At 59.8% G+C, this 26,943-nt stretch overlaps 2 protein-coding genes across 7 annotated transcripts; one reads left to right on the top strand and one right to left on the bottom strand.

The window, feature by feature from the left end:
- Window positions 1-888: 888 nt before the first annotated feature.
- Window positions 889-10,492, bottom strand: LOC136015914 (uncharacterized). Of its 4 annotated transcripts, none has more exons than XM_065682552.1 (8): window positions 10,214-10,492; window positions 9,451-9,653; window positions 8,999-9,182; window positions 5,030-8,236; window positions 4,163-4,333; window positions 3,273-3,445; window positions 2,934-3,051; window positions 889-2,004 (listed from the first exon to the last, which is right to left on the bottom strand). In XM_065682552.1, the coding sequence occupies exons 2-8, from the start codon at window positions 9,645-9,647 to the stop codon at window positions 1,747-1,749; spliced, it is 4,308 nt and encodes a 1,435-aa protein (XP_065538624.1). In that variant the 5' UTR covers window positions 9,648-9,653; window positions 10,214-10,492; the 3' UTR covers window positions 889-1,746. The 4 variants fall into 4 exon arrangements, with proteins under 4 accessions (XP_065538624.1, XP_065538625.1, XP_065538626.1 ...); XM_065682553.1 differs by lacking the exon at window positions 10,214-10,492 and having other exon boundaries at window positions 889-1,129; window positions 1,718-2,004; window positions 9,451-10,060; XM_065682554.1 differs by lacking the exons at window positions 4,163-4,333; window positions 10,214-10,492 and having other exon boundaries at window positions 9,451-10,060.
- Window positions 10,493-12,222: 1,730 nt separating this feature from the next.
- On the top strand, window positions 12,223-25,331 carry NAPB (NSF attachment protein beta). Of its 3 annotated transcripts, none has more exons than XM_065682566.1 (11): window positions 12,223-12,399; window positions 16,989-17,068; window positions 17,597-17,713; window positions 19,806-19,852; window positions 19,957-20,034; window positions 20,787-20,842; window positions 21,103-21,187; window positions 21,959-22,063; window positions 22,297-22,365; window positions 22,802-22,852; window positions 23,558-25,331. In XM_065682566.1, the coding sequence occupies exons 2-11, from the start codon at window positions 17,020-17,022 to the stop codon at window positions 23,660-23,662; spliced, it is 762 nt and encodes a 253-aa protein (XP_065538638.1). In that variant the 5' UTR covers window positions 12,223-12,399; window positions 16,989-17,019; the 3' UTR covers window positions 23,663-25,331. The 3 variants fall into 3 exon arrangements, 2 of the variants coding, with proteins under 2 accessions (XP_065538638.1, XP_065538637.1); XM_065682565.1 differs by lacking the exon at window positions 12,223-12,399 and adding an exon at window positions 14,942-15,072; XR_010613409.1 differs by lacking the exons at window positions 12,223-12,399; window positions 19,806-19,852; window positions 22,297-22,365; window positions 22,802-22,852; window positions 23,558-25,331 and adding an exon at window positions 14,636-15,072 and having other exon boundaries at window positions 21,959-22,047.
- Window positions 25,332-26,943: the final 1,612 nt, after the last annotated feature.

Below are 26,943 nucleotides of genomic sequence, written 5' to 3' on the forward strand. Positions count from 1 at the left end.
TTATGGACTCATTTGGGAGTTGCAGGGTGTGTTCTGGTAGGGGACACAGGATGCTGACTGCTACCCCAGGGATCTGTTGCCATCTCTTCAATCCAATACCATTCCTTATTCTGGAACAGAAGGCACACAGGTCAGTTGAAAGGGGGCAGCTGGTGCTTGCAGCCTGTTGTCTCCATGTGTAACTGCCTCCTTCCTTCCTCCTGCCAGATCCAGCCTCCATCAGATTTCCTAGCTACAGCACCAGGGGCTGCAGGATGCTGCTGGGCTCCTCCAGCCACCTCTGCCTGTTGGTTTATTCCTTACAGATTCCCTGGTGTGCTGCTGCTCTCCTGAAACACGGAGGAGATCCATCCCTACGGTGCAAGTAGGAAGCTATCTGGTATGGCGAAGGTGCTGGAGCTGCAGTTGGGGACAGTCCTGCTACAGCCACCAAGCAAGTCACGTCTCATCTGCTGTGTGGATTCATTGTGCGTTGTCTCTTCCCCCAGTGCAGCGTGCTGGCGTGGAGCAGCATTCCCCTTGGATGCTTGAAACTCACCCTGAGCTGTGGAAGCATGGAAGGGGAGAGCAGGAATAGGAGCAGCTGGTGGTGGTGGTCCTGGGTACTCCAGAAGCCCATAGCTATGAGGTGAGTATAGCTATACATTGAATGTTTTACTCAGGGCTGAGAGGGATTTGGGGAGGAAAGTCTCAGTTCCTTGCAGGAAGATGCTCCCCACTCCTGCTAGCCCTGGAGATGGGAAGGAGTCAGATGTTGGCGTCTCGTCTTGGCTGATCCTGCACTGCAGGAGGACAGCATTGCTCAGTCACTGCCTGGGGTTTGCTGCCCCAGGATAAAAAGCCTGGTTTGTATTTCCCTACCGTGATGAAAAGACGCAACACAAATCCTTCGTAGTGCAAATGAAATCCATTTATTCTTACAAAGACAGAACAATTGCACTCCTGTTTTGTGTTTCAGATCTCGGTGATGCCTGAATTAACTCCCTTAGGCTTCCTTCTCATTCAGTGCATCTTTCCTCCAGCTTCTGCAGTGCATGTTACCCTCCTGACTTCATGTTTAGTGTATGAGCCCGCTGCAGGGCTCTACCTCTCTGGCTGCCCTTCCTGTGCAGTATTTAGGATTGTTACCCTGAGAAGAAAAGGGGATGGTTGCAAAAAAGGTTGATAAAGTGCTAAAGATCAGGGCCCGAGAAGGACCTTCCAGCTCGGTGGCTTTCTTGGGTGGGAGAGGAACAATTGGGTTGTTCACAGAGCCCCTGATCCTTCATAGGATCCCAGCCTGGTTTGTGTTGTAAGGGAGCTTAAAGCTCCCCCATCCCCAACCCCTGCCACGGGCAGGGACCCCTTCCACTGGAGCAGCTTGCTCCAAGCCCCTGTGTCCAACCTGGCCTTGAGCACTGCCAGGGATGGGGCAGCCACAGCTTCTCTGGGCACCCTGTGCCAGCGCCTCAGCACCCTCACAGGGAAGAGCTTCTGCCTAAGAGCTCAGCTCAGTCTCCCCTTGGGCAGGTTCAAGCCATTCCCCTTGGCCTGGCCCTCTTTATTCCTCCCAGCCCGATCTGCTGGTGCTGGTACCAGTGTGTTCCTGCCTCCTTCTGTTCACATCTTGGGCGCTGAAGAACACAGAACTGGCAGCTACTGAAAGTGATAGAGTGAAGGTACCTTATCACAGGCTGCCTGCCCTGTGTTGTGGCATCATTCTTCTCTGTTCACTCACCAAAGGGAAGCACAAGCCCCTTCCTCTTCCTACAGGTGGCCGCCCATAATTGTACATCCTTTAACGGCTTTTGGCTGCTCGGGGGTGTCCTTGGTGTGCGGTGCTTGGTCTTGCACCATCGCCACCAGGGAGGGCTCGGCCCTGGCCCGAGTCCTGCGCAGCCCCAGTTCATCCCTGTCTGAGGTGAAGGACTCTTTGGCTCTGTGCAGGAACAGGTTTCTTCTCCACTGCATGCAAAAAGCAGCTGCTGCTGCTTCCTCAGAGCCAGGCGGGGGCTGGCGCAGACCCTGCGAGACACAGTATGTGCATGCTTTAATATATTGTATATGAACTCATTTAAAACACCTTAAATGATGTAAAAGTCCGAGTGTATCGATGTGTGCGGGACCAGTGTGGCTTCTCTACCTGTTAATGCCTTAGAAATGCTTAAAAGTGCTTAAAAACCTGCTTACAGAATGAGAAAAGGAATGCAGTAGAGTCAGTTTAGGGACATTTCCAAAGGGAAAAAGCCAGGTTGTAAAGGCCTTTGTAATCTGGACAGTCAAAATAAGAGCATGGCTTGTTCCTTCAGGATCACATCAGTGAGAAATGGACATATATAATGCTCTTAACGGTAACTAAGCACAGGAGGAGCTTTGTCACCTGGCTGATGTTCATCCAATGGGCTCTAACAACACGTGTCTCTTGCAGAAAGACTCAGAAGGCTCAGGAGAAGCAGGAATACCCAGGAAACTGGGCACAGGATGGAAAACGGCCTCAGAGGAGGCTCTGGTTGTACTTGTGCTTGGTCCTGAGTGCTTTCAAGTAGAGCTGCTCTCCCAAACTGTGTACAGTCAGATCAGTCAGCCACCCAAGGGAAGCTCTTGGGGGTGTTGATCAAAGCCCATCTTGAGACAACATAAAGGCTAAGACCAACGTGGACCATTTCCAAATACAGGCTTCCAGTGAGATGCTGCTGCTCCCCTGCCCAAAAATGAAGAGGCAAATGACCTAACAAGACTTTAGAGCTAGTAGCAGTGTCAGAACCTATTGATGCTTGGAAGGAAGCATGGTGGGCTTTGGAAACAAGGCAGAGGCAGGAAATACAATCACAGGAGCAAGCAGAGGTCCCACAGCAGGCAGCTCCCACCTCCCATCACCAGGCTTGGCTGTAAGAGCTCCCCCCAGCATGGCCTCACCTTGCAAAGCCCATCTGGTGCCATCAGCATGAACTTACTTTGATACACGCTGCCTCAGCTGCCTTCAGGACGTGTAAAACTGCCTGGACCAGGTTCTGTGTGTTGCTCACGAGCAGCTCAGAAGAGGATTTGCTCTCTGCAGTGACTGCTTTTACCCTTCAGAGACATTTTAAAGCATGGAAGAACATTGGTGTGTTCCCCCCGTGTGGTCCATTACTCCTGGTCCAAACCCAGATCATTCCCTGCACTGTCAGAGCAGGTTTCCAGGGAAAACGGGAGGAAAGGGCTGTCTACAGGAACAGGAAGGGGAACTCTAATGCTAGACCCAGGTCCCCCAAGGACCTCTGGAGCCCAGCAGCCTTGGAGAGGTGCCTCACCTGGCCACGATGCCGAGCTGGCTGCTGATGGTGAGGGCCTGCTCGGTGGCACACAGCAGCTCCATGGAGCACCTCCTGTCCAGGCAGAGCTTGGCCACGGCACGGCCGAAGCTGACAAACTCCTGCCCATCCAGAGCCATCTGCCTCGCACAGGCAACGAGCTGGTCCTTGCTCTGAAACAGGAGAGAAATAAGGTGGGGGGGGGCAGGGAGAAGGAGAAAAAAAGGCTCTTTTCCTGCAAGACAGGGGAAGGTCACAGCATCATGGAAGGGTTTGGAAGGGACCTGAAAGCTCCTCCAGCTCCAACCCCTGCCACGGGCAGGGACCCCTTCCACTGGAGCAGCTTGCTCCAAGCCCCTGTGTCCAACCTGGCCTTGAGCACTGCCAGGGATGGGGCAGCCACAGCTTCTCTGGGCACCCTGTGCCAGCGCCTCAGCACCCTCACAGGGAAGAGCTTCTGCCTAAGAGCTCAGCTCAGTCTCCCCTCAGGCAGGTTCAAGCCATTCCCCTTGGCCTGTCCCTACAGGCCCTTGTCCCAAGCCCCTCTCCAGGTTCCCTGCAGCCCCTTTAGGCACTGGAGCTGCTCTCAGGTCTCCCCTTCAGGAGCCTTCTCTTCTCCAGGCTGCCCCAGCCCAGCTCTCTCAGCCTGGCTCCAGAGCAGAAGCCCAGTTACGGTCTCAGACAGGGAAAGGACTGGATGCCAAGCTCACATCTAATCAGGGGAAGTAATTTTTTGTGCTTTGCATAAATAGAGCTGGTGCCACCCTCATAGGAATGGGGTCGTGTTGGGAGATGGAGGTTCATCAGGTGCTGGGCAGCCCCATCACTGGCTCTAATCCTGCTCTTGGGGGGGAACGGTGCTGGGGTGGAGGGGGGAAATTGCTCCTTACTGTGATGGGGCCCTTCCTCCTCAGGAACTGAGTCATGTGGAGCATCCTTGCTGCCGTGTCCTTGGTGACCTGGGACATCTTTCTGGGGCCACCCTGCCCCATGTCACTGCTTTGTCTCTCGTGCGTCACAGGGCTGCTGGCAGAGTAGGTGCTGGGAGGACCCTTGTGGTGCTGTCAAGACAATACCTGAATGGGTTCCACGCCTGGGGTATGCAGGTGCTGAGAAGTCTCTGCCTGTGTGTTTCTGAAATAGGTCTTGGTAAGGGATGGAGATGGGAGAGCTGCCACCACCTCACTGGGTGTGCTCTGCCTTCCCAACCAGCCCTTCTGCAGTGGAGCTATCAAATCCATGTGCCCTGTGCCACCATCTCCTGGAGCTATCATCTCCCTGTGCCACCATCTCCCTGTGCTATCATCTCCCTGTGCCACCATCTCCTGGAGCTATCTCCAGATGTGTGGTTGAGAAGTGCTCTACACCACTGCTGAGTGAGCTGGGTTGGGCACTGAGGCCTCTGGCAGCTCCTGACAGCCAGCAGTGGCTGCTGTGGGACTGGAGTTGCTGGTACCCCACAGGGTGCTGGTGGGGAGGGGAGCAGGCAGGGACCGTGTAGCAGAGCCCTTGCTCCTCAGAACAGCCTTTTGGAGATGGGTTATTTATGCAGCAGTGCCACCAGATCAGATATCCAGCACTGAGGCAGGCAGGAACCTGATCTGACTTTGCAGGTGACCACGGGGCCAGACCATTGACCTCCACAGGTCCATGGCAGCATCACGTATCTTAGCACTCCATGGTGCGAGTATCAGGACCGGCTGCCAGCCCTCACCATCACCCTGCAGCCAGAGCTGGCAGGGAAAAGGCTACTGTACCATTGCAGGTGCCTCCCTGGCAGCTCCGCTGGCTCCTCCACTCCTGCTTGGGCAGGTCTCTGCTGACCTGGCATGGCTCAGAGCATCCAGGGCTGGGAAGAGCTTGGCTGTGCTGTTGCATTGGCTTGGGGAGCTCTGGTCCCCTTTGTTCTGCAGGCGGTGTCTGATGAGCTCCAGAACATCCCCACCGATGCCCTGGACAGCCTGAAGCTGCGTGACGAGGTAGTGTGCCTTTGCAGACCAGCACCAGACAATGCTCTCCAGGTGGAGATGCTCCTCATCCCGGTGGCTCTGGAAGAGCTGCCTGGCACTGTCCACTGCGTTGGACGTGAGGACCAGGAGGTGCTCTGCGATGGAGAGCAGGTTTGCCTCCAACTCCAGTTGAACGTTGGCCTCCAGAATGTGGTGGAGGCTGGTTCTGACCCACTGGACATTTGCCATTAGCCTGTTTGCCTTCTCTTCAAAGGCCTCTTTGCTCCTTTCCCTCTCATCCTGGGACAGGGGCATCAGGGCAGGTCCGACAACGTCCCTGATCACCTGCAAGTGTTCGGCGTTGACCTTCTCCAGGTGGAGCAGCAGCGCCTTGGCCCTGAGGGCCAGGTCCCTCTGCAGGAGCTCACAGCGAACGCACAGGCTGGCATTAGGCAGTGGGGAGAGCAGGAGGGTGCTGGAGGCCTCCAGCAGCGCTTCCATCAGCACCTGGATCTCCTCCCTGAGCACTAGGATCTCACTGTGCCCATGGGAGTCCGGGCAGGATGAGGAGAGCCGGGCGGCCTCCTGCAGCCTCAGGGAGCGCTCGGACACCGCAGCCAGGAGGCTCTGAGGGCAGAGCTTGCTCCTCACGGCGCTCCTCAGCTCCCCCAGGAACAGCACATCCCTGCCTATGAACTGATCCACAGCACCCAGCAGGATGCGTGTGCTCACAGCCCACTGCACACAGAGCAGCTCCAGGCTGGCCCTGCCCACGCAGGAGCTCTCAAAGGATGCTGCCTTCTCGAGCAATGCTTCGGTGCTCATCTGAGCACGTGAAAACGTGGCTTGGACCTGCAGGAAGCTCTCCCAGCCGTCAGGGGAAAGGGGGCTTCCCTCCCTGCAGGCGACACTCACAATGCGCGCTGCGAACTGAACCGCTCCCGCTAAGCCCATCATGGTCTCATCCAAAGCCTGTTTGCCTCTCGGGGAGTCAGCGGACAGGATGAAGGCAAAGACTTGCTGAGAGAGACTGTACCAGGGGCCTGCCACGGCGGCCAGGCCCGCCTTGGTCTCCCAGAGCCTTTCTGAGAGCGTGAGTGCCGCACGGAGAAGTTCAGTGGGCCAAGGGCGCTGCTCTGGGGCTGCTTCCCTGGCCAGGCTGATCACACGTGGTGTCAGGAGCTCCATTTCCTCGTACTGCCCCAGGGGCTCCCTGTGGGCACCCTCGGCAAGGGGCAGCGCTGCCTTTGCTGCGTGCACGCAGCCGCTGGAGAGCTCGAGCAAGGCAGAGCAAGCAGCATTGAGCAAGGCCGTGTCGTGGGCTCCTGTTGCTGCCAGGAGGGCTGCGATCACAGGGTGTGCAGCTCCCTCCCTCGGGTGCGAGGTACCTGCTGGTGGAGATGGAGGGGTTAAGAAGTCTTCCTGCAGCACAGCCTCATCCATAATGGGCTTTAGCGCAGCATGAGATGGGCTGAGCTCAACCGGCTGTGTAACACCAGCGCCTCGCACTTGTTCCCGCAGGGGGCTGAGGATGTCTGGGTGGTTGGACCCATCCAGCCCGTCCTGGACACGCTGAGCAGCAGCCATCAGGGAGCTCGCCGCCTTGGAAAAGACATCCCTGGTTCGGAGGCAGGAGGGTCTCTCTGCACAAAGGGCTGCGGCCGCTTGCAGCTCGGGGATGGAGCTGGCCAGCTGCTCGACCCAAACCAGCAAACCATTCCTGAAGATGGGATCTGTGGCTCTGTCCACGTACCTGCTGGTGGCTGCCACCACCCACCGAGCCCAGCTGCTGAGGTGGGTTGTGTGCCAGGAGAACCCCTCGGCGTCCTGGCTCCCCAGGGCCCGTTGGCAGCATTCCCGGTCCTTGGCCATCTCCCGGACGGACAGCTTGAGGAATTCACGCGTGCCGGCTGTGTCCTCGAAGCACCGCAGGAGGCTCTGCGTTGTTCCAGCCCAGGCGAGGGACAGGGACTGCAGCTGCTCAGCAGCGCTCGTCTGGGCTCCATCGCTGCTCATTGCGGTGAGCAGGGCAGGGACGCGGGCCAGGAGCCGCCTCAGGCGCTGCACCAGCTCCCGGGTCTCTGCGGCAGCGCGGGGCTTGGTGCACAGAGCCAGGACGAAGTCTGCTGCCCTGAGCATCCCCTGCGCGTGCGCGAAGAAGGCAGCGGTGAGGGGCTGAAGCTGCTTTAGAAACCCTCCTCGTCCTGCAGGGAAGCACCCGGGGCCAGCGAGGCGGAGGGCACCTTCAACCAACAGCCTGAGGGGCTCCTGACCCCCGGGGAAGGTGTCGAGGACTTGGCAGAGCGTGGCTGTGAGCACCGCCTGCTCGAGGCTCTCCACCTCCTCCCTCATGCTGCGACATTGCTCCTCCAGGCCTGGCCCCCCCTCCTGCTGCCCCCCCAGGCTGCAGATGCTCTTCTTCAGCCGCAGCAGAGCCCAGCAGCGTCTGACCAGGTCCAGCCTCTGCTCTGGCCTGGATGCCTCTGCCAGGAGCATGCAGTGGAGAACAACTGCTCCTATGGGAGCACTGAAGGTGCTGTCAGAGAGCAGCAGCGGGGCCGGGGGGGACAGGAGAGCCAGCAGCCTGCGCACGTGCCGGGAGAAGGCCCCGCTTGTGTCCCGTGGCTCCTTGCTGCCTGTATCATCGATGAGCAGGGACGTGAGCTCCTTGATGGCCCTCTCCATGAGCTGGAAGGCGTTATCCTTGGAGCGCCTGACTGCCTGATCCCCGGAGCGTCCGAGATCCCCGTCCTTGGCTGCGCGGAGCAGCGGGAGCCGCTGCTGCAGGCGCTGCAGGGCTCGAGCCAAGCTCTGCCGCTGAGGACCGTCGCCCAGCTCCTCGAGGCGCCGCGCTGCCAGGCTGCTCAGCAGGAGCAGGGCCTCGGAGAAGGCCTGGAAAGCAGCCAGCGCTCCTGGCCTGTCCCCTGCAGCCTGCAGCACGCTCAGGCGCTCCAGAAGGCAGCCGGCAGCCTGCAGGATCCTCCTCACGCCAGCAGCATCTCCCAGCCGAAGGATCTAACCAGGAAGGGAACAGCAGGAAAGGTGCTCAGAGAGGAAAAGGCTCCAGAGTCCCTGTTCTGCGTTTGATCCCTTGTGCAGCTGAGGCGGCACCACAGACCCCACAGGGAAGGGAAGGGAAGGGGTGCGTTTTGCTCAGTGGGTATCCCCCAGTGAGGAAGCCACCATTGCTCCAGCTACAGCTTCCCCAAGCCCCAGCGCTGTGCTGGTGGAGGACAGCTCCTGTCACAGAGCCCCAGCCTGGTTTGGGTTGGAAAGGACCTTAAAGCTCCTCCAGCTCCATCCCCTGCCAGGGCAGGGACCCCTTCCACTGGAGCAGCTTGCTCCAAGCCCCTGTGTCCAACCTGGCCTTGAGCACTGCCAGGGATGGGGCAGCCACAGCTTCTCTGGGCACCCTGTGCCAGCGCCTCAGCACCCTCACAGGGAAGAGCTTCTGCCTAAGAGCTCAGCTCAGTCTCCCCTCGGGCAGGTTCAAGCCATTCCCCTTGGCCTGGCCCTACAGGCCCTTGTCCCAAGCCCCTCTCCAGGTTCCCTGCAGCCCCTTCAGGCACTGGAGCTGCTCTCAGGTCTCCCCTTCAGGAGCCTTCTCCAGGCTGCCCCAGCCCAGCTCTCTCAGCCTGGCTCCAAAGCAGAGCTGCTCCAGCCCTCGCAGCAGCTCCGTGGCCTCGCTCCAGCAGCTCCACGTCCCTCTTGTGCTGTGTTCCCTCCCATCCCCACCCTGACCCCCCGGCTCACTCAGCCCCATCCCCTCACCGTTACCTTCGCTGTCTCCATTAGGACCCCCTGTGCGGCCGCCGCCAGCTCCCCCCTGGGGCCAGGGCTGTGGGGCTGCCCCCGGAGCCTGCGGGCTGCCAGCAGCACCTTCCTCCCCGCCAGCACCAGGGCCTGGGCCGCAGGACGCGTCTCCTCCTCCAGCAGCTCATCTCCGGAGTCCTCCGCCAGCCTGGAGCAGAACCCACCGTGCTCAGCCCTTTGCCACCCCGTGAGTACCTCACCACGTCCCTCCCGAGCACACGTCCCTGCTCTGTCCCAGCTCCCCTCTTCCCTTCCCAATGGAATTCCGCCCTCGTGTTCCCCATCCCTCTCTCCTTACGTTCCCCCTCCCCAGCGGGATGCAGGCAGGAGGGACAGGCTCTCCTCCTGCTTCTTTGCCATCCCTTCCTCCTCCTTGCCAGCCCCAAATGTACCCAGGAAGCGCGCCCCGAGCCCACCTCCTCGCCGCAGCAGCGAGTTCCTCTGTGGCTTTGGCCAACGTTTCCGCGTTCTCCCCTATGTCAGGACAAATCCCATCTTCCCATTGCAGGGCGAGGAGGAGGTGGCAGAGCTGCGCAGCCATGGGGCACAGGATCCTTTGCATGGCTTTGTTTTCTGTCGGGATCCCGAGGTCAGGGAGAGGAAACGGCTCCATTTCGCCCTGCCTGGAGAAGGGAAACAGAACCTGGAGTTACCTGGGGTGATTTTGCGTTCGGATGGCGGCTTCTGGCGCTGGAAGCGCCGGCTTTGGTTTCCCCCAGCCCCTTTCCCCCCGCTCCTCAGCCCTGCGGCCTCTGGCTGTGCCCATGGCCCCGCTGCCGCCCCGCGGTCCGGACGGGCACCCTCAGCCGGGCCCAGCCGCAGCAGGGCCGGGGTTCACCCGCCCGGGCACGGTCAGACCGGGGCGGGGGGCGCTGGGGTCCTTCCTGCAGCGAGACCGGGGCCGGTCCCTGCTCCCTGCCCGCGGGCACATGGGGTGCGCGTCCCGGCCCGGGCCGTGCGGTGCAGGCAGCCACCCCCGCTCCCTCCCGCTCCGTGGGGCAGCCATCCCGGCCCCGGCCCGCTCTATGGGGCAGCCATCCCCGGCCCGCTCTATGGGGCCGCCATCCCCATCCCGCTCCATGGGGCCGCCATCCCCGGCCCACTCTATGGGGCCGCCATCCCCATCCCGCTCTATGGGGCAGCCATCCCCGGTCCCTCCCGCTCCATGGGGCAGAGAACGTGCCGGGAGTGCCCCGGGTGGGACGCGGCGGCGCAGGCCCCGCGTCTCCATGGAGACAGCCGTGGTCGCGGAGCGATGACGCCATCGCGCGGCGCAGGGCACGCCGGGAGTTGTAGTCCGGCGGCGTTGGCGGGCACCCGCCCGCGCCTTCGCTTCCCTCAGCGGTGGAGCCGGGCCCCGGGGCCCCTCGGCCCCGCGTGTGCGTGCCCGGCCCCGCGGCTCGGGCCTGCATCCTCCCGCTGCGACAGCGGGGCCCGGCGGGGCTCCTGCCGCCCGGGTCCGGGGGGTCCCGTGTGTGTGGGCAGCGCTGCTGGCCCGGCCCTGAGGCGATCCGGGGGGGTGAGGACCTCGGGCACCGGCACCGGCACCGGCACCGGCCGCTCCTCAGGAAGGGCCTGCCCCAGGCGGACCCCGCTTCCCCCTTTAGCTGAGGAGGGGCCCGGGGCGGGCCTGTGGGTCAGAAGGGCGGATCTGTGGGTCAGAAGGGGCGGACCTGTGGGTCAGAAGGGCGGATCTGTGGGTCAGAAGGGGCGGACCTGTGGGTCAGAAGGAGCGGATCTATGGGTCAGAAGGGGCGGACCTGTGGGTCAGAAGGGGCGGATCTATGGGTCAGAAGGGGCGGACCTGTGGGTCAGAAGGGGCGGATCTGTGGGTCAGAAGGGGCGGATCTGTGGGTGAGAAGGTCGGACCTGTGGGTCAGAAGGAGCGGATCTGTGGGTCAGAAGGGGCGGATCTATGGGTCAGAAGGGGCGGACCTGTGGGTCAGAAGGGGCGGATCTGGGGCGGATCTGTGGGTCAGAAGGGGCGGACCTGTGGGTCAGAAGGGGCGGACCTGTGGGTCAGAAGGGGCGGATCTGGGGCGGATCTGTGGGTCAGAAGGGGCGGATCTGCGGGTCAGAAGGGGCGGATCTGTGGGTCAGAAGGGGCGGATCTGCGGGTCAGAAGGGGCGGATCTGTGGGTCAGATGGGGGGGATCTGTGGGTCAGAAGGAGCGGATCTGTGGGTCAGAAGGGCGGATCTGTGGGTCAGAAGGGGCGGACCTGTGGGTGAGAAGGTCGGACCTGTGGGTCAGAAGGGCGGATCTGTGGGTCAGAAGGGGCGGATCTGTGGGTCAGAAGGGGGGGATCTGTGGGTCAGAAGGGGGGGATCTGTGGGTCAGAAGGGGCGGATCTGTGGGTCAGAAGGGGCGGATCTGTGGGTGAGAAGGTCGGACCTGTGGGTCAGAAGGAGCGGATCTGTGGGTCAGAAGGGGCGGATCTATGGGTCAGAAGGGGCGGACCTGTGGGTCAGAAGGGGCGGATCTGGGGCGGATCTGTGGGTCAGAAGGGGCGGACCTGTGGGTCAGAAGGGGCGGACCTGTGGGTCAGAAGGGGCGGATCTGGGGCGGATCTGTGGGTCAGAAGGGGCGGATCTGCGGGTCAGAAGGGGCGGATCTGTGGGTCAGAAGGGGCGGATCTGCGGGTCAGAAGGGGCGGATCTGCGGGTCAGAAGGGGCGGATCTGTGGGTCAGAAGGGGCGGACCTGTGGGTCAGAAGGGCGGATCTGTGGGTCAGAAGGAGCGGATCTGTGGGTCAGAAGGGGGGGATCTGTGGGTCAGATGGGGGGGATCTGTGGGTCAGAAGGAGCGGATCTGTGGGTCAGAAGGGCGGATCTGTGGGTCAGAAGGGGCGGACCTGTGGGTGAGAAGGTCGGACCTGTGGGTCAGAAGGGCGGATCTGTGGGTCAGAAGGAGCGGATCTGTGGGTCAGAAGGGCGGACCTGTGGGTCAGAAGGGGGGGATCTGTGGGTCAGAAGGGGCGGATCTGTGGGTCAGAAGGGGGGGATCTGTGGGTCAGATGGGGGGGATCTGTGGGTCAGAAGGAGCGGATCTGTGGGTCAGAAGGGGCGGATCTGTGGGTCAGAAGGAGCAGACCTGTGGGTCAGAGGGGGCTGATTTCAGCCTTTGCGTCCCCCCCCAAGCTCCGTTCTCCTCCCGTGTGAGGTTCCGCAGCCGAGCTTGGCAGGGGCAGGACGCGGGGTAGGGAGCACGCGTTCCTGCCCTGCCCTCTGCGCCCCGGCCCTTCGAGCGGAGCGCGGCCTCCAGGAGCAGCGGCCCCTGCCCGGAGCCTGAACCGCAGCGCGGCGGCGGAATCAGCCCTGCGGGAGCCCGGGGAGCGGCGGAGGCGAAGGCCGGAGGAGGAAATGGGTGAGCGCCTTCGCTGTGCCGCGGCACGGGTTGAGCCGCACTGGGGTCCGAGCATTGGCAGCCACAGAACCCGGCCTGGTTGGGGTTGAAGGGACCTCAAAGCTCCTTCAGCCCCACGGGCAGGGACCCCTTCCACTGGAGCAGCTTGCTCCAAGCCCCTGTGTCCAACCTGGCCTTGAGCACTGCCAGGGATGGGGCAGCCACAGCTTCTCTGGGCACCCTGTGCCAGCGCCTCAGCACCCTCACAACGCCGGTGGCTCACGGGTGTCTGCCCACGGCAGGGCTGGAGCCGGACCCTGCTCCCGTACCCTCACAGCTGAAGCGCTCCCATCCCGGCCGTGGCTCCTTCCCTACGCTTCCAGGGAGGTCGGGGCTGAATCGACCCTTAGAGGTGACCTCAGCGATGTGAGGGGTCACTGCTGCCTTGGGGCAGTGCAGCTGCACGGGTTTCACCCTCCTGCTCGCTGTGAGGGTGCTGAAGCGGATGGACCCCGGCCGTAGGTGCGTGTGTGCGGGGCTGCTCTGCTGAAGGTGCTTCAGAGGAGTTCCTGCCAGCTCCCAGAGCGCTAAAGAAGCCCCAGAGAGCATCCAGCCCTTCACAGCGCCTCAGACGGTGCATCCAGTGTGGGTGATGCCGCTGGTGCTGCTGGCAGGGTGCCGGAGCGCTGGAGGAGAGAGCCCTGCCCGGAGAGCCTGCCCTGCTCCCCCTGCGGTGGGGCTGGGTGCGGGTCGGAGGACTGGGGGTCTGTGGGGGGTGAATCCTGCAACGTGTCGTGCATTGTGCAATGAGCAAGGTGCGCTGTGCACTCTGCACATGCCATGGGCAGTGCGCAGCGTGTATCCTACGACATGTAGTGTGCAGTGTCACTGCAGCATGCACTGCACGGTCTGCGGCATGCACATATATTGTGCAGCGTGCATCATGTATTGTGTAACGTGCAACATGTGTAGTGTACAGCGTGCGCTGTGCACATGCAATGTGCATCGTGTGACATGCAGCATATAGTGTGCAACATGCAATGTGCATCGTGCACATGCAATGTGCAGTGTGTATCATGCCTTGTGCATCATGGAACACACACTGTGCAACGTGTGCAGTGGGTACCATGCAACGTGCAACATGCAATGTGCAGTGTGTATCATGCAATGTGCAGTGTGTATCATGCCTTGTGCAGTGTGTGTCGTGCCTTGTGCATCATGGAACATGCCCTGCACAATGTGCAGTGGGTACCATGCAATGTGCAACATGCAATGTGCAGTGTGTATCATGCCTTGTGCAGTGTGCGTCATGCCTTGTGCATCATGGAACACGCACTGTGCAATGTGTGGAGTGGGTACCGTGCAACATGCAGTGTGCAGTGTTGCAGTGTGTATCATGCCTTGTGCAGTGTGTGTCGTGCCTTGTGCATCATGGAACATGCACTGCACAATGTGCAGTGGGTACCATGCAATGTGCAACATGCAATGTGCAGTGTGCATCATGCCTTGTGCATCATGGAACACGCGCTGTGCAATGTGTGCAGTGGGTACCATGCAACGTGCAACATGCAGTGTGCAGTGTGTATCATGCCTTGTGCAGTGTGTGTCATGCCTTGTGCATCATAGAACACGCACTGTGCAATGTGTGGAGTGGGTACCATGCAATGTGCAACATGCAGTGTGCAGTTTGTATCATGCCTTGTGCATCGTGCATCATGGAACATGCACCGCACAATGTGCAGTGGGTACCATGCAATGTGCAACATGCAATGAGCAATGTGCAGTGTGTACCATGTGTTGTGCAACGTGTGGTGCAGCATGCATGGTACATGTATCATGCACTGTGCAACGTGCAACATGGAATGTGCAGCGTGCACCGTGCACACAGATCATGTGCACATGTACACACCGCATGTACCATGCACCACGCACATGGATCATGTGCACACACACGCACCCCATGTACCATGCATGGTGCACGCAGATCACATGCACACACATGCATTGCATGCACCATGCACATGGATCATGTGCACACGTACACACCACATGTACCGTGCATGGTGCACCCGGATCATGTGCACACGCGTGCATTGCATGCACCGTGCACCTGGATCATGTGCACACGTACACACCGCATGCATTGCATGGCGTACCCTCATGCATTGCATGCACCATGCATGGTGCACCTGGATCCTGTACACATGAACACACTGCATGCATTGCATGGTGCACCTGCATGCATTGCATGCACCGTGCATGGCGCACCCGGATCGCGTGCACGCGCGTGCATTGCATGCACCGTGCACGGCGCACCCGGATCGCGTGCACGCGCGTGCATTGCATGCACCGCGCCCGGTGCGGCGGGTGCCGGACCTCGTGCTCCGTGTGCCCGGTGCAGCGCAGCCCGCACCGAGCGGGCGGCCCGGCCCCAGCCCCAGCCCCGCGCCGTGCGTGACGCACCCGTGCGCGCCGCCGCCTGCCCGTGCCCGTGCCCGTGCCCGTGCCCGCGGTGCGGCGCCGGCGGAGGGAGGCGGAGGAGGAGGAGGAGGAGGAGGAGGAAGGCGGCGGCAGGCGCAGGCCGGAGCCCGGCGCGATGGACAGCACGGGCAAGGAGCGGGAGGCCGTGCAGCTCATGGCCGAGGCCGAGAAGCGGGTGAAGGGCTCGCACTCCTTCCTGCGGGGGCTCTTCGGGTGAGCGGGGCCGGGCGGGAGGTTGCGTAATGGGGGTGCGCAGGGGGGGGGCTTGCACAAGCGGCCCCCCCCCCCCCCCCAGGCGTGCCCGTGTGGGGGTGCGGGGGACGCGCACACAGCCCCCATTGCCCCCGGTGCAACAGGGACGCAGCAGTGTGATGAGCCCCATGGGCCCCTGCAGCCTGCGGGGGGGGGTGTGGGGGGTGTGTGTGTGCCCCCCCGTGTCGGACCCGCCGGGGGGGGGGGTGTCCCCACGTCCTGCCCTATGGCGGCTGCGCTCATCCCGGCTTTATCCCGGCTTTATCCCTCTCTGTGCCGCGGCGGCACCGGCCATGGGGTGGCTTCGCCCCCCTGGTCCGGGGGTCCCCGCGGGCAGCGGCTCCCCAGGGCTCTGCTCGGAGCCCCCCCATCCTCATTGAGGCCTTTTGCAGCTCCCGAGAGGGGTTGATCCAGGATCAGGGGCTGATGGAGGATTTCAGTCCATTGGATCCGTGTTTTTCAGCAGCACCAAGCCCATGGTGTGGGGCACAGAGACCCCCGCAGGGATGGGGCTGTTGAGGGTGTGTGTGTGTGTGTGTGTGATACCCTCAAAATACCAAATCTTCCTTGATCCTGGAATTTCCTGTTCCAGAGCAGCCATTCCTGGTGCTGCAGCAGCTGCTCCTCAGGGGGTTGGGAAAAACCGGCAGTTCTGGCCACCCCAATCCTGCTTTTTTTTGGTGCTAAGCAAAGAGCATCTCTGGAGCGATGCTCCCCCGGAGGCCGGGATGAATCCAAAGAGGAGCCTGGAAAAATCCAGTGCCCGCAGCTCGGCAGCAGGGCTTACAGACAGGAATTCCTCGCTGGCCTCTGGCAGATTAATCAGGCAGAGGCTGCTCCGGGCGTAATCCAGGCGGGCAATTGCCTCAACCCCCTCGGAAGGAACCGGCAGGAGATTGCGAGAGGCAAATTCCTCATTTTCTTGGGCTAAAAATAGATAAAAGAGCCATGAAATGGTAGGAAAGGTGCTGGAGGGCTTTGCTGCCGGCCTCTTGCCATGGGAATGGGGGTGTCCAGGCCCGTGGGTGGCTCCGAGAAGGATCATGGGCACTGGGTGATTTCCTGGAGAGCTCCATCCGCTGCCCCAAGGGTTGGATTTGGGACGGAGGGGCTGCACTGCCCCGGCCCTGCCTGCCTCTGGCTCTGTAGCATCACCTCCGGCCGCTGCCTCGGGTGCTGCCTCATGCACAAGGCGCTGTCAAGGGCGAGGAGCGGGCCAAGAACCCGCCTGTGCTTGGTGCTGTGCCAGGGCTGTGCCGGGGGGAGGCACGGGGGCAGGTATCAGTGCTAAACCCTGTCACCTCCCGCCTGTGGCCCCTGCGGGGCCAGCGCGAGCTGTGCGGCAGTGCTGGCCTCACAGGGGTCACATCGACCCTGACGGGCTCGAGATCCAGGGCGTCCCTCGGCTGACGCGGTGGGTGATGCTCGCTGCAAGGGTGAGCGTGTGGGGTGTCCCTTCTTAGCCCCATTGGGGCAGGCACAATGAGTGGTGCCTGGACACAGACAGGGGGCAGCTCTGGAACCACAGACCCTTTGGGCTGGAGACCTTTAATCATACAACCCCAGCCTGGTTTGGGTTGAGGGGACCTGAAAGCTCCTCCGGTCCCAACCCCTGCCCCGGGCAGGGACCCCTTCCACTGGAGCAGCTTGCTCCAAGCCCCTGTGTCCAACCTGGCCTTGAGCACTGCCAGGGATGGGGCAGCCACAGCTTCTCTGGGCACCCTGTGCCAGCGCCTCAGCACCCTCACAGGGAAGAGCTTCTGCCTAAGAGCTCAGCTCAGGCTCCCCTCGGGCAGGTTCAAGCCATTCCCCTTGTCCCAAGCCCCTCTCCAGGTCTCCTGGGGCTGTTTCAGCTCAGTCCCTCTGGTGCCTTTCAGGGGCAACACGCGGGTGGAGGAGGCCTGCGAGATGTACACCAGGGCTGCCAACATGTTCAAGATCGCCAAGAACTGGAGCGGTGAGTGTGGGGGGGCCGGGGGCAGCGGGTGACCCGCCAGCGCCTGAGCATCCTTCCGTGAATCACTGCGCTGGAGCTCTGCATCCCGGCCCGTTTCCATGGGGACGCGGCTCCTCCGCTGTGCCCGGCTCCCCCCATGAGTTATGCAGGGAGTGTGGGTGCAGGGGGTGACCTGCTTGTGGCTCCTGTTCAGAGAGGGTCGTGGTTACTGCTTCATAATGACACCTACCCCTCCTCTTGCGCTGGAGCCCACCAAAGAGGTGCTGCCCTGGGATTGCTCCTCAAGGAAATACCTTCTTGGGGTGGGACATCAAACCTGATGGGTTCGAGATCCAAGGGATCCCCTTCCTGATCCAGTAGACGATGCTCATTGCAAGGATGAGTGTGGGATGCTCCCTGCTCACCCCATTGGGTGCAGGAGCACAATGAGTGGTGCCTGGACACAGTCTGGGGCTGCTGCATCTCTCTGGGTGGTGGGAGGCGATCCTGCATGATCCTGCTCCATGTGTCCGTGTGTGCCCCTCGCAGCGGCAGGGAACGCCTTCTGCCAGGCGGCCAAGCTGCACATGCAGCTGCAGAGCAAGCACGACTCGGCCACCAGCTTCGTGGACGCCGGGAACGCCTACAAGAAGGCAGATCCACAAGGTAAGGAGAGGGACGCCGGGATGTTCCCTTGGGAAGCTGCTCAGGGAGGAGGAGGTGGCACACGGGGGCTTTTGGTTATCACCAGCACTGCTGGGGCTGCAGCCTGGCTGCGGGATACCCAACAGCCATGGGTGCCTCCTGCCTGCTCTGGAATAGGGTCCTGAATGATGGAGGCTCATGGGCATCACCGTGCGGGGCTGGTTCCTGGAGAGGTGTCACCTCCTCTTGGTGATCGCTGGTGCTTTGGCTGTGCCAGAGCCTCTGCTGAGCTCTGGTGCGCTGCAGGGGCGTGAAGCGCTGCTCCTCAGCACCTTCCTTCCCCGGCGAGCTTGGCTTCGGAGAAGTCCTTGGGCAGGTCTGAGGGCTGGGTCACGCTGGGATCTGCAGCCCCGTTCCTGGGGCAGAGGAGAGGTGGGAGGAAACTGGACTGAGCTTTGATGGGATGAGGATAAAGATCTGGATCCTTTGGATCTGGTTGTGATGGGATAAGGATAAAGGCTCTGGATTCTTTGGATGTGATTTTGATGGGATGAGGATAAAGATGTGGATCCTTTGGATCTGGTTGTGATGGGATAAGGATAAAGGATCTGGATTCTTTGGATGTGATTTTGATGGGATGAGGATAAAGATCTGGATCTTTTGGATCTGGTTGTGATGGGATAAGGATAAAGGCTCTGGATTCTTTGGATGTGATTTTGATGGGATGAGGATAAAGATCTGGATCTTTTGGATCTGGTTGTGATGGGATAAGGATAAAGGCTCTGGATTCTTTGGATGTGATTTTGATGGGATGAGGATAAAGGTCTGGATCCTTTGGATCTGGTTGTGATGGGATAAGGATAAAGGATCTGGATTCTTTGGATGTGATTTTGATGGGATGAGGATAAAGATCTGGATCCTTTGGATCTGGTTGTGATGGGATAAGGATAAAGGATCTGGATTCTTTAGATGTGATTTTGATGGGATGAGGATAAAGATCTGGATCCTTTGGATCTGGTTGTGATGGGATAAGGATAAAGGATCTGGATTCCTTAGATGTGATTTTGATGGGATGAGGATAAAGGTCTGGATTCTTTGGATCTGGTTGTGATGGGATAAGGATAAAGGATCTGGATTCTTTGGATGTGATTTTGATGGGATGAGGATAAAGATCTGGATCCTTTGGATCTGGTTGTGATGGGATAAAGGATCTGGATTCCTTAGATGTGATTTTGATGGGATGAGGATAAAGGTCTGGATTCTTTGGATCTGGTTGTGATGGGATAAGGATAAAGGATCTGGATTCTTTGGATGTGATTTTGATGGGATGAGGATAAAGGTCTGGATCCTTTGGATCTGGTTGTGATGGGATAAAGGATCTGGATTCTTTGGATGTGATTCTGATGGGATGAGGATAAAGATCTGGATCCTTTGGATCTGGTTGTGATGGGATAAGGATAAAGGATCTGGATTCTTTGGATGTGATTTTGATGGGATGAGGATAAAGGTCTGGATCCTTTGGATCTGGTTGTGATGGGATAAGGGTAAAGGATCTGGGTCCTTCGGATCTGGTAGTGAAGAGCAGGGCTGTGGTTTCCAGGAGCACCTCCCGTTCCTTCCCCAGCCGAGTGTATGGAAGCAGAGCAGGCAGCCTCCCCTATTGCCCACGCTTCCCGTCCCAGGAGCTGGGGAAGCTCGCTCAGGCTGATAATGCCAGTGGGTAATTGTGAAGCACCCCAATTCCCAAGGGAATGGCGGGGGAATGGCAGCCCCTGCGTGTCCGGAGATGGGGCTTTGCTTTCTGCTCTGTTGGAGGGCGCAGGGGGACGGAGCCAGGGTGAAAGGGGGTTGTGTTCTACTTACCCTCACTGCCGACTGTTCCCTTTGAGGCGGGGCGGGAGGGAGGGGATGCTGTGCAGGGTGAAGCGGGATGAGATGCACAGATCCGGAAGCTCAGGGTTGGAATGGGTCCTTCCAGGGACACATAAAGTGAGGAGATCCCTGCCTGAGGAGCTGGGGGGTGGTTTGGTGTCGCGGGCTCAGGTGCTGGGGCGGGCTGGAGCTCTGACCTGCTGCCTGACTCTCCTCTTTCTCCCGACCACTCATGCTGCAGAGGCCATCAACTGCTTAAATGCAGCTATTGATATCTACACCGACATGGTAAGAGGCTGCCTGGCAGCTCTGGTGGGTGCGAGGTGCAGGTCGGGACGTGCCGTGCGCTGGAGGGGGGGGGCCCTCCTCACGTGCACCCTCTGCTTCCCCAGGGCCGCTTCACCATCGCGGCCAAGCACCACATCACCATCGCCGAGATCTACGAGGCTGAGCTGGTGGACATTGAGAAGGTGAGAGGGAAACGGCCCAGGAGCGGGGATCGTGGCTGGGGAAACTGGGGGGAAGGTTCCACAGAACCCCGGACCGGTTGGGGCTGAAGGGACCTTAAAGTCCATCCAGCATCCAGAGCTTCTGCCTCAGAGCTCAGCTCAGTCTCCCCTCGGGCAGGTTCAAGCCATTCCCCTTGGCCTGTCCCTCCAGGCCCTTGTCCCAAGCCCCTCTCCAGGTTCCCTGTAGGTTCACAGCTATTTCTGGATGCCCCCCAAGGAAGCTGCTGTTGGTGCCCATAACCAGGGCCCCTGAGCAGGGATCCTGCAGCCTCGCAGCTGGCTGCAGATCACAGAGGCCAAAGAACGATTCATGGCTTCCAGACAATCCTTTTCTTCCTGAGCTCCACTGGATCCCCCCCACCTCTCTGTTAATGCCCCCCCACGTGCAGCCCACTGAAGCCTTGCTCTTGACTGGTTTATTCTATGGTAATCCAATTTTTAGATTGGATCTAAGGAGGAAATTCTTTCCTGTGAGGGTGGTGAGGCACTGGAATGGGTTGCCCAGGGAGGTTGTGAGTGCTCCATCCCTGGCAGTGTTCAAGGCCAGGTTGGATGAAGCCTTGGGTGGGATGGTTTAGTGTGAGGTGTCCCTGCCCATGGCAGGGGGGTGGAACTGGATGATCTTGAGGTCCTTTCCAACCCTGACTATTCTGTGATTCTATGGTGGCAAACCTCACGCTTCGGGAGTCACACTGAGGTGTTTGTGTCCCCAGGCCATTGCACACTACGAGCAGGCTGCTGACTACTACAAGGGAGAGGAGTCCAACAGGCAAGTGGCCTTCACAGAGGGTCTGAGCAGGGAGGGTGGGAGAGGGGGGTTTGTCCCACTCCTTGCACACTTCCAAACCCCTTGGTGGGATGCTCACATCCTGCTGCCATTCCGTCTCCTTGTTGGCAGTAAACGCCCCTGATGGGCAGCTTTGGGTCCCACTTGACAAATCAGCTGCTACAGGAGGCGGCCGGGGGTGCCGGGGCATGGGTTGCTTCCTCCCCAGGCCACGGTTCCTCACTCGAGGCTGTCGATTGCAGCTCGGCCAACAAGTGTCTGCTGAAGGTGGCTGCCTACGCCGCGCAGCTGGAGCAGTACCAGAAGGCCATCGAGATCTACGAGCAGGTGAGGCCGTGCTGCATCCCTGGGGAGAGCTCTCGCTGCCAAGGACAATGGGTCAGGGTCGGTCTCAGTGTTCCGTGGCCCAGGAGCTGCTGATGGCACTGCAGGGCTGATGGTGCCTTGGCAGGACACTGTTTGCTCCTTTGCTTCCAAGAGTTGCTGTGTCCCAGGATCCCTGCATGGGACCCTGAATGGGGGCTTTGACCCCACTTGGGATTAGCTGTAAATCTCTGGCTCTCCAACAGCTTCTTCTACGGACACTGGTGCTTTCCCCCATCATTATTTAGGCTGAGGAAGTTGGGACTGCTCAGCCTGGAGAAGAGAAGCTGCGTGGAGACCTCAGAGCAGCTTCCAGTGTCTGAATGGGGCCTATAGGGGTGCTGGGGAGGGACTCTTCATCAGGGACTGCAGTGACAGGACAAGGGGTGATGGGTTCAGACTGAAACAGGGGAAGTTTAGATTGGATCTAAGGAGGAAATTCTTTCCTGTTAGGGTGGTGAGGCACTGGAATGGGTTGCCCAGGGAGGTTGTGAGTGCTCCATCCCTGGCAGTGTTCAAGGCCAGGCTGGACAGAGCCTTGGGTGCCATGGTTTAGTGTGAGGTGTCCCTGCCCATGGCAGGGGGGTTGGAACTGGATGATCTTGAGGTCCTTTCCAACCCTGACTATTCTGTGATTCTGTGATTATCGGCACTTGGTGTAACCTTGACCATCCCTCCTGCTCTTCACTGAGTTCTTCATGACGAGGTTTCCTTCCCCACCTCTCCCTGGGCCAGGTGGGGACCAACACGATGGACAACCCTTTGCTCAAGTACAGCGCCAAGGAGTACTTCTTCAAAGCTGCCCTGTGCCACTTCATCGTGGACGAGCTCAACGCGAAGGTCAGTGGGCTGCAGGCGTTATCCCAGCCTCCTGCATCCCGGTCCAGCAGCCTGGGCCGGCTGGGGCGCATCCCTGTGCGTGCAGGGGGGTGCGGCTGTCGCATGGGTGGAAGCTTCGAGTGCCGTGGTGTTGAGCTGCGTTCCTTGGGAGCGTTTAGGGCTGGCAGGCAGAAGCTGAAGTGGAAAGCGAGCGGCTGGATGGGAGGTGTTGAGGGTTGGCTGCTCTCTTCCAGCTTGCGCTTGAGAAGTACGAGGAGATGTTCCCAGCGTTCACGGACTCCCGGGAATGCAAGCTCTTGAAAGTGAGTAAAGCCGGGATAAAGGGAGAGTAAAGTGGGAGTAAGGTGGGAGCCCCTCTTGCTGCTGCCCTTTGCTTGGTGCCTTCTCACCTTGCCCTGGATGGTTTAGTGTGAGGTGTCCCTGCCCACGGCAGGGGGTTGGAACTGGATGATCTTGAGGTCCTTTCCAACCCTATTCTGTGATTCTATGTGCTCCGTTTTTCCAGCCTGGGAGAGCAGACCGGGCTTCCTTGGCCTGGGGTTGATTCCAGACCTCTGGAAGCAGCTGCAGGATCATTGCTTTACCTCTCTTAAACCTTCAGCCCAGCCCCACGCTGCTCCGTGTCCGTGCTCTGAGCAGGTCACGGAGGTGCCGCTGCGGGTGGGAAGGTGCAGAGGTCCCCTGGGTGCTGTCCGTGGCCATGGAGCATTTTCCCATTTTCCATGGTTTTATCCCTAGAAACTGCTGGAAGCCCACGAGGAGCAGAACTGCGAGGCCTACACCGAGGCGGTGAGTGCTCAGCTGGGCCCTGTGTAACCTCATCTTTTGGGGGGGGCACCCACTGCTCGGTGTCGGGTCAGTGAGCCGAGGCCAACGGGGACACCATCAGGAACGTCAGCGGTTGATGGAGCATCCCATGGGATCGGTGGCGGCGCCGCCCCAGCCTGCGCAGCCCCCGTGCTTAACGCTCCAAAGCTGCTGCTCCGTGTCCCAGAGCCCAGGGAGCTGCAAACCTGCCCGGCAGAGCTTGAAGGGCTCCGGGTGCCGTTGGGCGGCTCCTGCTTCTGGCTCTCATTGCCTTGTATTTGGGTAGCGCAGGGTGCGGGCTCTGGAGCTGCCTTTTGCCGCGGTTTTAGGGGGTACGGTTTATGCTTCATTTTTCATCGAGGCTTCCTTGTGTTGCATTTTAAATTTCAGCGTATTTGCAATTCATTGGAGTCTGTGTTATTTTAATAATTGAAGTTTATTCTAATGTCAATAATGTTGAATTTTATTCTAGTTTTATTGTCCTTCCCTTCCCTTTCTTGTTCTCTTTCCCTTTCCCTTTCCTCCTTTTTCTCCTTTTCCTCTCCTTCTCCTTTCTTCTCTCTCCCTTCTTCCTCCCTGTTTCTCCTCTCTTCCCCCTTTCCCTCTGGACGCAGCAGTTCTGACACACAGCTCAGGCCCTGCCCGGTGCCTCTTCCCCGGCTCTCACTTTCGCTCCTGTCCCCGCAGGTGAAGGAGTTCGATTCCATCTCGCGCCTGGACCAGTGGCTCACGACCATGCTGCTGCGCATCAAGAAATCCATCCAGGGGGAAGGGGACGGGGACCTCAAGTGAAGCAGCTCCGGTCCCGCCGCTGCGGTGGCCCCGGCCCCGTGCCACCACCTCTGGCTTCGTTCCGTGTCTCACCCCGCGTGTCCCATAGTGTCCCGCTCCGTGTCCCCGAGGCGGAGGCAGCGCTTGGGGCTGAGCCCCCTCCTCGGGGCCCCCGTCCCCGCTCGGTGCCCTCGAGTCCGGCGTGTAAATACCTCGTGCAGCTCAGTACAAGCCCTCGCTTCTGCTCTGCTCTGGTGTCGCTGTTTCTGTGCCGAGGGGACCTTCCCTGAGCTGCACTCGGGGAGCTTGGGGTGTTTTTTAAAGGAGCTTTTATAACCGTGCTCTAGTGAAAGGCTTCGCGGCTCTCCCATCCCGCGTGCACGCGTGGCATCCATCCCATAGATACACGTGCGCTGGAGGCAGGACACGCTGGGGAGGAGACCCAGTGTACGTTGTATTCTGGGGTCCAAGTCGTGGCATTGAGGTTCTAGACGTCCTTGGATCTGTTTCTCCACTTCATTTCGTGGCGCAGCCCATCCTGCCATCCGCAGAAGGAATCCCTTGTTCCAACTGTCCGTTTACCCGACCTGCCGCTGCCGCAGGTTGTACGGGCACGTGGAGCCCGCAGCCTCTCCGCCATCGGCCATGCCGCCTCCTCCTTGCCGCTGCAAAGGCACTGAGGTTTGGTGGTACACGCAGACCTTGGCTGAGCTCTCTGGCTGACGGCTGGGAAAGGTGTAGCCATGTGTGGCATTCCCATAGGAATTTTAGAGGTGTGGCTGTAACCCAGGCCCATTGCAGGCCTGTGCATGGAGGCTGGCTCAGGAGCTTGTGCGGTTTGTGAGCCTCTCCCTGGCTGCAGTGAAGGGGTTTTCAGCTCTGCCACTGATGGCAAAGAGCGGATCAGGAAGCGCCTGCTTTGGCACAACCGCTCTTGGAGCGGGGCCTCCTGCGTGGCTGTTGCTGCAGTCGCAGCGCTGCTGCCTGGGGTCGGCTCTGCCCTCGATTCCCTCCCTGCAGCCATGGGCTCTGGCGCCAGCGTTTGTGCTCCTGTCCAGTCCGTTTTAACCTGGCTGTTTATGAGCAGACACAGGCTGGTGCATCGGGCCGAGCGGTTTAGTCCTATTCAGGCTGCACTTTATCCCTGCCATGGGCTTAAGCAGAGGCAGACCCAAAGCTGCTGCACCCACCTGGGGTGGAAGGATGGGTTGGAACCGTTTGTAGCTCATTTCCTTGCTTTTCCTGCCTTGTTGGGTCACTTTGCTGGGATCAGGCACATGGCGATGGCTGTGTCCTGCCTGAGCCCTGCCGAGGGAAGTGCAGGCAGGCGGCTTAGTTACGTTCCTACATTCCCCGTGTCAGAGACCTGAGGCTTCCCCACCTTTTTGTGTTCCCTTTTCCCTCTGTCAGGATTCTGCACGGTTGGGCTGAGCTGTGGCTGACCAGAACCCAGGGCTTGCGGGGCCCGTTACGAGGAACAGCGTTAAACTACGACCATTAGTTCCGTGTGAGTAGGCTACAGCATGTCCGTCCTCCGGCGTACCCGTGGTGAATTGTGACACTGTAAACGACGAGCTGCCACTGCTGTATCCCCTCTGTACCATGACAGTGTGTGACTGAGATGGCCTTCGCAGGAATAAACCGTTCTGTGTGAATCCGTACACGAATAAAGTGAAAACCATGGATGTAAGCGCTGAGCGATCGTCCTTCCTGGAGAATCCAAAGTAGAGCCTGATGTAAAGCACCAGGTACGAGCTGCTGTGTGCGAGGCTTCCCTTCAGATCCCCGTCACCCCCCTGACCTGCCTGTGGTGGGAAGCTGGAACAGTCCCAAAGCGTCCCTGTTTTCCAGGCGTGTTTCCCAACGCCAAAGCTGAGCTCCGACAATCCCGCCCCGATACCCAGCGGGCTGGGACGAGCTCTATCCCCATTGCCCAGCACCAGGCCTGCAGCGTGGCATCCGCAGCAGGGCTGAGGTGGGACCCTGGTGCCACACGGAGCGGACAGGAATGTCGGGTACCAGCGGCCACGTTCAGGATTTAACTCGCTGCTGTGCAGGGCCGAGCACAGCAGGTCCCTGCTTACAGGTACTGATGCTGAGGCTTTACACCCCCTTTACACCGCAGTGGGGCCTCCTGAGCTGCACCAGGGACCCTGGCCCTCTATAAATAGTTCGAATATAACCTCTTGGAAACGCTCTTGTAGGAAATCCCCTTTCTGTAGGACACAATTCCACCCAGAGCAACGCTCCAGGGATCCCCGTCAGGTTCAGAGCCAGCTCCGTGCCAGCCTGGGTGCTGTTACTGCTTTGCCAACCCCTAAACCCTGCCAAGGTTTGACTGTGCTTACCCTCACGCCAGCACAACCCTCCAGGAGCATTCCTCAGCTGCGGAAATGCCAATGTAATAGTGACATGAAGAGAAATGGGAATGGGAAGTAGAAACCCAAGAGTCATCCCAGCAGATGGTTGTCAGGGCCAAGGATTCCACAGCTTCCTTGTGCCACACACAGGGATAACATCCCCAATCCTCCCAAGTGCTCCAGTGAGGTCAACCCCAGCAACTACCTTGTTCCAGCTTGGCTTAGCCAAGGAAAAGGCAGGAAATGCTGACCCTGGATGGAAAGTGTCTCATGTTTCCTGTGCAAAAGCTTTCCCACCTCCTGGATGTGATGGGAGAACAAGAGGAGATGCTAAGGGAAGATCTGGAGATACTAAAGAAGGTCTCCCTGTTGTGGGGAGGAATCCCAAAGGATGATTGTCATGGCCACCGGTGCTGCTGGGATCCCAAGCTGGTGGGTGAAGGGCAATTGGGCTTGGGAGCCTCAGTGCCAGCGCTCACCTTCCTGATGTAAACCACACTGTGCCTGGAGTCCTTCGAGCAGCTCCAGGCCGAGGGGTATGGCTTGAACCTGCCCGAGGGGAGACTGAGCTGAGCTCTTAGGCAGAAGCTCTTCCCTGTGAGGGTGCTGAGGCGCTGGCACAGGGTGCCCAGAGAAGCTGTGGCTGCCCCATCCCTGGCAGTGCTCAAGGCCAGGTTGGACACAGGGGCTTGGAGCAAGCTGCTCCAGTGGAAGGGGTCCCTGCCCGGGGCAGGGGTTGGGGCTGGAGGAGCTTTAAGGTCCCTTCAATGCAAACCAGGCAGGGGCACTATGAGCAGGTGCCCTGCCAGGGTTATTCTAGTACAATTCAGCAGCCGATGCTGATCAGGAAAAGCCCATGAACAGGAAGGTTCAGACTTCAGCCCTTCCTCCAAACCCCTCCACTGGGGGCACTTAACCAGACACAGGCCTAAAGCTGCTGCT

Source organism: Lathamus discolor, chromosome 5 (genome assembly GCF_037157495.1).
Source record: "Lathamus discolor isolate bLatDis1 chromosome 5, bLatDis1.hap1, whole genome shotgun sequence".
Lineage (NCBI taxonomy): Eukaryota > Metazoa > Chordata > Aves > Psittaciformes > Psittacidae > Lathamus > Lathamus discolor.